Source organism: Rhinolophus ferrumequinum, assembly GCF_004115265.2.
Source record: "Rhinolophus ferrumequinum isolate MPI-CBG mRhiFer1 chromosome 15 unlocalized genomic scaffold, mRhiFer1_v1.p scaffold_54_arrow_ctg1_1, whole genome shotgun sequence".
In the NCBI taxonomy this organism is placed as follows: domain Eukaryota; kingdom Metazoa; phylum Chordata; class Mammalia; order Chiroptera; family Rhinolophidae; genus Rhinolophus; species Rhinolophus ferrumequinum.
In genome coordinates, this window is record NW_022680357.1 from 3265902 (window position 1) to 3275544 (window position 9643).

The window sequence follows — 9643 nt, forward strand, 5'->3', positions numbered from 1 at the left end:
CCTGCCTGCCCATCGGCTGGTCCCAGGTGGCCCTTCCTCAAGGTCCCGACACAGGTGGCAGGGCCAGCTTACCCAGATGAGCCAAGGGTTTTCTTGGAGGGGCAGGAGGAGGGGCTGCGGCTGAGTGCTCCCTAGATTAGGGCAGGAAGAGCTGCTTCTCTGCAGGGCACCTCCCAGGTGTGAAGGACAGGCTGACAGCTGTGGTTCCCGAGGCTGGGCTGGCCTGGCTGCTGGGGGACACCAGGCAGGAGTGGGTGGGGGGTCCCAGGCCGCTGTGCCTGTTGTGGGAATGCCCAGGAAAAAGGTTGGGCCTGGGGCTTGTCTGGGCTTGGGGAAGAGAAGAGTGTTTGGGCCACCTGGTCACTCTTGGTCACCGCCACTGCCCAGGCCCCCTGACCCCCTGGAGGGATCTCCAGGCTGTGACAGGTGCAGGAGCTGACACGTTTATTTCTGGGAAAGGGGCAAGGACATGAGCTGAAGGGCAGGCTCCTGGCCAGGGGACTTCTCCAAGACGGCTTTCGGCCTCCACTGGGCCACCCGGTTCATGAGGACCGCCTTCCACTGCAGCCACCTGCTAGGAGACATGGCTCATGGCCCACGGCCCTCGGGGGGCGTCCCCCAGCTCTGAACCCCGACCCGGAGGGGTCTCCCGAAGGCAGCTCCCCACTGCTCACCTCATAGCCTGATACACGCCCCCAGCGGTTCACAGGGACCACCTCGCCGGGGGCCACATCCTTGACGAAGAACTGCTGTCTCACAGCGACATAAGGACTTTTCGGCTGCCCAGCGTCAGGGCCCAGGGGCCCTCCTCACTCCACAGGCGTATCAGGCTCTCTCTCAGGGTGGCCATCTCCTCATGCGCTGGGATGGAGGCAGGGGTGCGTGGGGGGAGGGACTGACGCGGAAATGCAGGAATTGGACCGAGGGGATGGGACAGCAGACGGGATTATCTCCCTCTGGGGCAAACCAGGGCCTTATCTGCCTGGAAACGCTCCTCAGACCAGACACGCAGACCGACGGATGGATGGATGGTGGGGGAGACCGAAAGCTAGAGGGATGGGCTGGGAGGGGCAGGGAGAGCTTGCACAGGCTCCCCACAGAGAAAGTGGCCCACCCTCCCGGCCTGGGAGCCCCTGGAGCCTTGGGGATGAGGGCCTGTCCCGCCAGCCTGGGGCCGCCTCTTACCAGCTTGGTTTCTGAATTAAACTTGAGGTTCTGGATGGTCTTGTTATCCTGGATGCTGTTTTCCAATTTCATGATTGGTTCTGAAACTAAACACAGCGTCCCCGTTTGTGGGCACAGAAGCGGCTCTCACCCCAATACCCTGGGGCAGGAACTGGCTTCTGACACAAGGTCCTCACCCCTGGATGAGATGGGGGGAGGGGCTGTCCCTCAGCCCACTGACCAGGCGGGACCTGGCCAGTGCTCAGAGACACTCGTTTCACTGTGATTGCTGACATGCCCAGCATTTGGGGCTCCAATATGTGCCCCCACTTGGAACTTCCAAAGGCTAAGATGTGGGGAGCCCCCCAGCAGGATAGCTGGTTCTGTGAACGTTCCTGGGGACCCCAGTGCAGGGGGCTGCCCCTGTCTGGACCAGACGACCTCCCCTTCTGAGTGTGCCCGGCACAGGGCCCGAGGGTACCGTGACCAGCTTGCCCTGCAGCTCCGCGATCTTCCGCCCAGGGTTGCACTCCCTGAGCTGCTGCATGGACGACACCAGAGCTGCCAGCTCCTGCCGCATGGCCCCAACCTCGAACTCTCTGTGGGCACAGGAGGCGGAGGCTGCCAGGTTCCAGGATGGGGTGGTGCCCAGGGAATGGGGGCAGGGTGGGTGGAAGGAGGAGACCCTGGGCACAGCAAGGGGCGCTCTGCTTTGCCATCCCTCCAGTGGGACTGGGGGGTCCCCAGGGGGTGACAGAGGGAATGGCTTGGGGATCCATGCAGGCTGCCCCCGAGAGCCAAGGGAGGGGTAGGGGCTGCCACAGGTGCTGGGAGCCCGTGGAGAAGAGCCCACGAGAAGCCTTGTTGGTGCAGTACGGTGGTTCTGAGACGGCTGTGCCTTCCCAGGGTGGACACCGGCCCAGCCAGTGATGGTCAGCTCAGCAGAGCCCACTCCCCTCCCCAGGGGCCACTGTCCTGCCAGGCTGCGACCAGGAGCTGGGCCTCACCTGGCTTTGCCCTCGGCGGAAATCTTGAGGTCTGAGTCGCTCTTATGCAGGACGCATTTGTCAGAGACGGCTTCTATCTGAAACGGAGCCCAGGCGGGGGTGAGTGGGTGGCTCAGTCTGGGCACAGCAGGGGAAGAGTGGTGCACCCCTGGCCCTCACCCACCTGCCGGGGCAGATTGTCCACTGTCTCCTGCACCTCCCTCAGGTGAGCCTGGGCCTCCTTTCGACACTGAGCCAGGCCCTCCAGCGATCTCTGCTCTGTGCCTTCCCACTCGCTCTTTGCCTGGGACATGGACACCCAGTGAGGCCGGAGCCCGGACAGGGAAGGTGGACAGAAAGACAGACTCAGCACACCTCTGACTCCGAGCACACGCACCCAGGCTGCCACAGCCCAGGACAGCCTGGCCAGGCACACTCCCCCAGGTCCCCTGGACTGGGCCACTGGGGTGAACAGAGACACATCTCTACGAAGCAGGCCTGGCTCAGGCCCCTCCCCACACCAGCCCCTGCTGCCCACAGGGAGTCAGTAGAGACAGAGAGCAGTCAGCCTGCCCACACCTGCAGAAAAGGGGCTGCAGGGCAGGGCGGGGGGCTTGGCCCCACAGCCAAACGGTGTGCGTGTGTGTTCACAGCAATGCCATCCACACCCCCAAGGGGAGCAGCCCATCGGCTGATGAGTGGATAAGCAAACTGGTCCACCGTGCAGGGGAACAGGAGTCAGCCATGGAAAGGAACGGAGCTCCGACACCTGTGACAACACGACGGCCCTCAAAACCTCATGCTCCGGGAGAGAAGCCAGACACAGCAGGTCCCAGAGCGTGTGACTCCATTTCTAGGAACTGTCCAGAATGGGCACATGCGCAGAGACAGAACACAGATGTGGGTGCCAAGGGCTGGGGGAGGGAGAGGGGGTGTGACCGCTGATGCAGACGGGCTCCTTTTGGGGTGATGAAAACCTCCTACACGTGACTGTGGTGGTGGTTGGACAACTCTGAATGTATGAAAACCCACTGAATTATATGCTTTAAAAGGGTGACTTGTATGGTGTGTGAAGTAAACCTCAATACAATTGTTACAAAAAAAGAAAAACGGAACCAAGGGGTCAGTCTCCCAGGCCTCTAATCATCGCAGCAGCTGATCCTGGGCTGCTCTGCTCCGAACAGGAGGTCTCGTCGCTCAGGACAGCCCTGGGCCCTGGGGACAGTCACGGGGTGGGCTTAGGACCCGCTGGTGAGGCCTCCACCCTTAGGGACCCCCAGGCAGCCCGTGCCTTACCTCACACAGCCTCTGGGTCAGCGTGTGTTCCTGCAGGTCTAGCCTCCAGCTCAGGGCCAGGAAGTGGTCGCTCAGGTCCTTCACCTGTCTGACCAGCGCGTCCACAGACACCTCCAGGGCCTGGCTCTTCTCTTGGAGCTGCGGGAGGCTGGCTGAGTGGGGAGGCCTGGGAGGGCGGGGACCCCTCAGGAGACCGGACGCGGCCCCACCGCCCTCACCAGCTCCAGGGCGGCACGCATCTCCTGCAGGGCCAGCTCGCCGGCCAGCTGCACGGCCTTCAGGTTCTCCTGCAGAAAGGCAGCCAGCTCCCCAGCTTGGCTCTCCTCCAAGTGTCCCTTGGTGTCCCTGGGGGTTAGCGCCACTGAGAGAGACTATCCCTCAGCTGAGACTGGCCCGCCCCTCAGAGCTGGGCCAGGGAGGGAGCCTAGTTGCTGGCTCCAGAACCTTCCACGAGATCCCCGGGAATGGAGGGTGGAGTGTCATCACAGGGGACGAGCAAGATGGGTCTGTGTCCTCCACTACCATGAAGAGATCCCCATGAGGGGCAGGCTGGGAACAGGCTACTCTGCCCTGGGGGCCCTTCCTGGGCAGGGTGCTGGGCTCAGGAGGCTGGGGCCTCGGGAGAGGGACCATTGCAGTCCACCTGGCCTGACAGCTCTGGGTTCCTGCCGCTGGCTCCGTTCAGACACCCACCGGGCCTTCTGCTCAGCCAGCAGGACGCGGTTCAGCGACATCTGGTTCTGTTGCACAAACTTGGTCAGCTGGACCACAGCCCTGTCCAGGTCCCAGCACTGCTCCAAGAGGTGTGACTCTTCTTGCTGTGGTGCAGCGGTGGCCCTGAGTCCCATGCCTCTCCTGTCCAGCTGCCCCCCTCCCCACAGGCACCCAGTCGGTGCCCAGCGGGCACTGCCCACCTTGCACTGCCCCCGCAGGGCCTGCACGCGCTCCTCGGCCAGCTCCTGGAGCTTCTGCCACCTGCTCTCCAGCTCCTCCCGCAGGCTGCTCTCGGCCTTCAGCCGCATGCTTTCTGAGGTCTTCATCCTCTGCGAGAGGTCCCCCAGGTTGTGGTGAGCCAGGCAAACGGGGGCAGGGAGAGCCCCGGGGATCCCACAGGCTCCCACCTTTTCCACGGCAAGGAAGCTCTTCTGCAGGAAGCCGCACAGCTTGGCCTCCCTCTTGAGGAAGCGGAGGCTCATCTCCTCGCCCAGCTTGGTCACCTGGGCCTGCGGAGGGTGGGGGTCACTGTGCTGCCACCGTGCTGGGTGACTTCCTCCCACAGCTGATCCTCACCCACTGCACCATCGAGGACTCGTTTTCTTGCCCAACCGTCTCCATCAGAACGGGCTCTGGGTCCTGAGCGTTCCCGGCTGTCCCTGAGCAAGAGCTGAGCCCACACTCTCCATAGGAAAGAAGGCAGGGCAGACAGGGGCCACGTGTCCCCCTGGAGGGCCAGGCATGAGGGCTGTGAAGGGCCTGCCGGCCAAGCTCACGTAGGTCCAGAACACGCTTGGCGCCCACAGAAGCGACCACCAGACGCCACAGCAGCCACTAAATCACACCCGAGCTGGGAGCCTCGGGAAGGGAGGCCGAGGGTACATGTGAGCACACACTCGTGCACACTCATGCACACACACACGATTTGCTCTTGCCCTCCAGCCCTGGCTGGGGCCCCTTCCTCCCAATCTCTCCTCCCTGTCAGCTCCCTTCCTGTTGCACCAAGGGTCTGAGGGTGCAGGAGATGGGGAGTCAAGGCCCAGCCCGGCTCTGTCTCCCAGACTTGCACACCCATGGGGCAGCCAGGGTTCTGGCAGGTGGCACCTTCTCAGAGGCCGCAGAGACCTCCGGGGCAGCTCCCACGGCCCACAGGCGGGTATGTCTCAGCCCCCTGGCCTCCCCGCCCCACACAGGGTGGTCTGGCGTGGGGCAAACTTTCTGTCGTGAACCAAAGAGTAGATGTTTCAGATTTATGGGCCCTGGGGTCTATGTCACAGCCCCTCAGCATTGTGGTTCCAGTGCAAAAGCAGCGGGAGTGGCTGTGTAGCGATAAAACTTTATTTACAAAACCAGGCGGGGGGCCTGGTTTTTGCTGACCCCGGCCCTAGTGTGCTTGGCAAAGAGTCGGGCGCTCCATGAGGTGCCTGGCACAACGGGAATCCCTGGGCTCAATGCCTCGGGAGCTCCTGGTTAGTGGGGAGCTCAAGCAGCCTCCTGAGGGAACCCAGAAACTACCCAAAGGACAGCATGAGGGGGACGCCACTGAAGCTGGGCAGCCGAGCTATGTGGGCAGCAGCTGGGGCCTCCCCTGTGGGCAGTGCAGTCCCTGGTCTCTATTTGCAGAGCTGAAAGGTTGCTTCTCCCCTGCCCTACCTCCTCAGGGCACATGCAGGAGGGGACACCGCACCAGGTGTGGGACCACTGGGAGACATGTCTTCAGGAAGGGAACTTGCACTTCACACGAAGGGAAGCGCCGAGGTTGAAATGGCTGAGGAAGGGGCTTCAGGCGACCATGTTCTATTTCTAGATCTGGGTGCTGGTTACGCGGGAGGGGGAGGCAGCGGCTGAGCGCGGTAATGACCTTGGCGCCACCCACACTTGGCCACTGAGCATGTGAGAGGTTGCTCTTGTGACAGAGGAACCACGTTTTAAATCGTCTAACATGTCAGCTACTTTAGTGGCCACGGGATTCGCCAGCGCAGGTCTGATTGTCCCCCAGTTCTGATCACAAGGATGGAACTAAAAAGAAAGCTGAAGTGAGGGAAGAACCCCTAGTGGGAAGGACATGGGCTGAGGTGGGCTGGGAGTGCTGGGGTCTCTTCTGGATGGACCCTCTTGCCAGCAGCCCAGCTGGCTGCCCAGATGCCAGCGCCCGGCCTGGTACCTGCATCCTGGCCACCTCATGGTCCATCCTCTGGCTGGCCTCCTCCTGGCTCCTCTGCAGGTTGCAAATGGCCACCTCCCGGTCCTGCTCCTCCTGCTCCAACATCCCGGCCAGCTTGGCCAACCTGTGGGCACCCGCTAAAGGTCACAACCGCCCGGCCAGCAGAGGGCCTGGCTGGGGAGCCACAGGGAGGCTGGTGGGGCCCTTGGACTTCGAGAGTCCCTCTCGGGCCAAGGACTTCATCTGGGGACCTAGGCCGACCTACAGGTCTGTGGAGCAGGAAGTGCACAGCCCGCCGGGTAAACATAGAGTGTGGGCGAGACACAGGCTTCCCACTCCCTACCTGGGACAGTGAGAGCTGGGCCCCAGGGAGCGTGACCTTTGGGAAAGAGGAAGCGGTGGGGACCCCCTGGCTCGAGTCTCTTTTTCTCACAGAGGGGTCCGTGGAGGTCTGAGGCTCCCTGTCAAGCAGCAGCTTGGCGCGGAGGGCAGGAGGACACCTGCCCTGCCTTGGTGACTCCCACAGGACCACACACAGAAGGTCCAGAGCTGGCCCATGGGGAGGGAGGTGGGCTGTGCCCACCTGAAGTTGGCTTCCTGCTCGGTGCTCTTCCGCTCAGAGTCCTGGAGCGCCTGCTTCCTCCTGATCTGGGTCAGAGCCTCCCGGACCTCCACCAGCCTGGCACACAAGAGCTGCTTCTGCCCAGGGCCTGCTTAGCCCACCGTTCTGGCAGCCAGGAGAAGCCCAGGGCAGGCTGGGCAGGCTTTGGGGCGCGGGGGCCTGGCCAAGGGGCACCAGCGGCAAGCCTCCCACCCCTTTCCCAGGCCTCTGCTCACCCAAACCCTGACCTTGGGTTGGACCATGGGTGAGTCCCGCTTACCTGAACAAGACAACAAACAGGGGAAGTGAAACCCGGTGGGTCTGGAACCAGCCACGGCTCTCCCAAAGCCCCCTTCCCTCCCGTGAAGGCCTGTGCCACGCGTGTGGGGATACCTCTTGTCCAGGGCCTGCATCTGGTTCTGGGTCTGGGGCCTGGGAAACTGCGAGGAGGGAGATGTGGGCTGAGTGCAGGCCTGGGGCCCTCCCGGCATGGGCAGCAGGGACAGAGCTGGGTGCCGGGTCCAGCAAACAGCTGCCCCAACACCCAGGAACGGGGGAGCCTGGCCTGTGGGTGGGACAAGCTGCCTCCCGGCAGTTGGCGGCTCACCTCCCGGGCCTCCTTCTCGGGGGCCCAAGCCGCCTGTTGCAGCTCCTGCTGCAGCTTCCTCAGCTCTGAATCCTGTAGCTGCATATGGGCCCGCACCTGGCGCAGCTCCTGCAGGAGGCTCAGGGTGGCACGCTCACAGTTGTCCTTGTGTCCCCGCAGGGACGCCACTTCAGTCTGCAGGTCGGCCACCCTGGCCGAGGCGAGGAACAGGCTGTCGGCACACGAGCCACAGGGCTGACACGTGGCTCTCCCGCCCTGCTCCCTACCGGGCTCACCATTGCTCCAGCTGCTTCCAGCGCTGGGGGGTGTCCTGCTCCGGGACAGAGATGGTGGACGCCAAGCGGCTGGTCTCATATCGCTCCGAGATCTCCTCTAGACTCAGAGGCTCAGGGCTGTCCAGCCCTTCCTCCAGGAGGAGTTCCAGGTCCTCCAGGGTACTCAGCTGGGAGGGGGGCAAGGCCCCCAACGAAGAGTTGCTACCAGCCAGCTCTACAAGGCACCTGGGGGCTCGCCACTTGGGCTTCTGGGCTGATAAGGGGAGCCGGCTCCCAGGTGGAGCTTAGGGTAACAGGGACCCAAATCAGTGCGGCAGCTGTCACTGAGTGTGCCCGTCAAGCTCACTGTGGCTTCTGCTGAGTCACAGAGCCTGACCCAGGGAGAGCTGGGCTCTCACTGCTCCACAGCAGGAATCTCAGGCTCAGAGAGGTCCAGCCCCCACCTGAGAACACACAGCACTGGGTGCAGGAACTGGATAATGACCTGCCCTGCCTCGCCAGCTGCAGAGGGAGCCCCCGGGCTGTGAAGCAACCTAGGAATCAGGAAGCAGAGCTGTCCCCTCATCCACACCCACACACGCCGCCTCCCTGGACTGTCCTCGCAGCTCTGGCCCGTCAGTACCTGGCTCTCCTGACAGGGCTTCACCAGCAGTCTTTGGCCCTGGTCACTGCCCAGAAGCCCCAGGCCTAGCACCCCGTGGCTGCCCCAGAGCTGGACACCAGGGTAGTTGGGGGTGGGGGATGGCTGGAGGGAGGCAGGGAAGTCAGAGCTGGAAGGCTCCAGGGCCTTGGGGGAGCACACAGGGCGTGAAGGGGTGAACTACTGTCCTCACATCTCACCTCCTCCTTCTAGGACAATACCGAGGTAGGGAGGGCAGTGGGGGCTCTTCTGGAACCTTGTGACTTCACAGCCCAACCGCCAGTGGAACCTGAGCTCTCAACTCCTGGTTCCTGGTTCCTGCGAGGCCTCCCCAACCGCCTGTTTCTGGAAGGATTCAAGGGGACGTGTCCGTTCAGCCAGCCTGGCCGGGGTGGGGGGGTGTCCACGAGCAAGGGCTGGCCCTCCGCTCACTGCACCTAACAGGAAGGCTGGGATCTCCAGACGGACTGGATAGAGCCAGCCCTGCACCCAGGACCAGAGGCCCCGAGGGATCGTCTGCAAGAGATGCGGCCACGGTGTGTGCTGACGCCAACCTTCATGGCAGCCACAGTAAGAGACAAGGGCTGAGCTTCAATAGCCCGGTTTATTTAACCCAGTTTAGCTAAAATGCCATCATTTCCACCTGTACTCAGTACAGAGCAGTGGGCGAGACGCTGTACCTGCTTTCTCCACACCGAGTCTCCGAAGGACGGTGGGGTGTTTATTCTCACTCCAGCCCCGCACCCCCCTATGTGTCACCCAGACCTGCCCACGGAGGGCTGGCTGGGGGTTTCCCTGCCACAAGGGGAACACGTCAGGGTCTAGCCCTCATCCAGGGGGAGCCACACCACACGCCTTGTGGCCAAGCAGGTCCGGGAGGGAGGAGGAGGACACGCGGAGCCGAGCTGTGTGCAGATGGAGGGGCCCCTGGGGAGAAGCCTTCCCTGCCGGGCTCTGCAGCTGCCCCCGGGCCAACACTGCCTGGACATCCAGACCAGGATGAAGTGGCTGGTGCCCAAGGGGCTCCGTCCTGCGGGACACCCCACCTGCAGGCTCCTGGGCCTCTCACGTGTGGCCCCCTCCCAGGGGCGTCCACACTGGGGTGCTGCCCACCTGCACCAGCACGGCGGAGAGCCCCATCCCAGACACCCGCACCCCCAGTGGCCCCGGAATTCCGGCTGCTAGACTGCTCCATG

At 63.2% G+C, this 9643-nt stretch overlaps 1 protein-coding gene across 1 annotated transcript; it reads right to left on the reverse strand.

Moving 5' to 3' along the window:
* Positions 1-444: 444 nt before the first annotated feature.
* Positions 445-9642, reverse strand: CCDC154 (coiled-coil domain containing 154). Its single transcript, XM_033102116.1, has 17 exons — positions 9517-9642; positions 8880-8963; positions 8430-8552; positions 7808-7974; positions 7533-7722; positions 7319-7365; positions 6908-7003; positions 6325-6448; positions 4361-4669; positions 4140-4264; positions 3665-3791; positions 3447-3584; positions 2335-2454; positions 2172-2248; positions 1646-1763; positions 637-749; positions 445-571 (listed from the first exon to the last, which is right to left on the reverse strand). The coding sequence occupies exons 1-17, from the start codon at positions 9640-9642 to the stop codon at positions 445-447; spliced, it is 2211 nt and encodes a 736-aa protein (XP_032958007.1).
* Between the last annotated feature and the right edge of the window lies 1 nt (position 9643).

What these genes read in the sequence shown, in the direction of transcription:
- CCDC154 (XM_033102116.1), bottom strand. Translation starts at nt 9,642, where the DNA reads ATGGAGCAGTCTAGCAGCCGGAATTCCGGGGCCACTGGGGGTGCGGGT. An exon ending in TGGACAATCTGCCCCGGCAG is followed by an intron (nt 2,249 to 2,334) that starts GTGGGTGAGGGC and finishes GCTCCGTTTCAG; the next exon opens with ATAGAAGCCGTCTCTGACAA. An exon ending in CCTTCGGGAGACCCCTCCGG is followed by an intron (nt 572 to 636) that starts GTCGGGGTTCAG and finishes GTCTCCTAGCAG; the next exon opens with GTGGCTGCAGTGGAAGGCGG.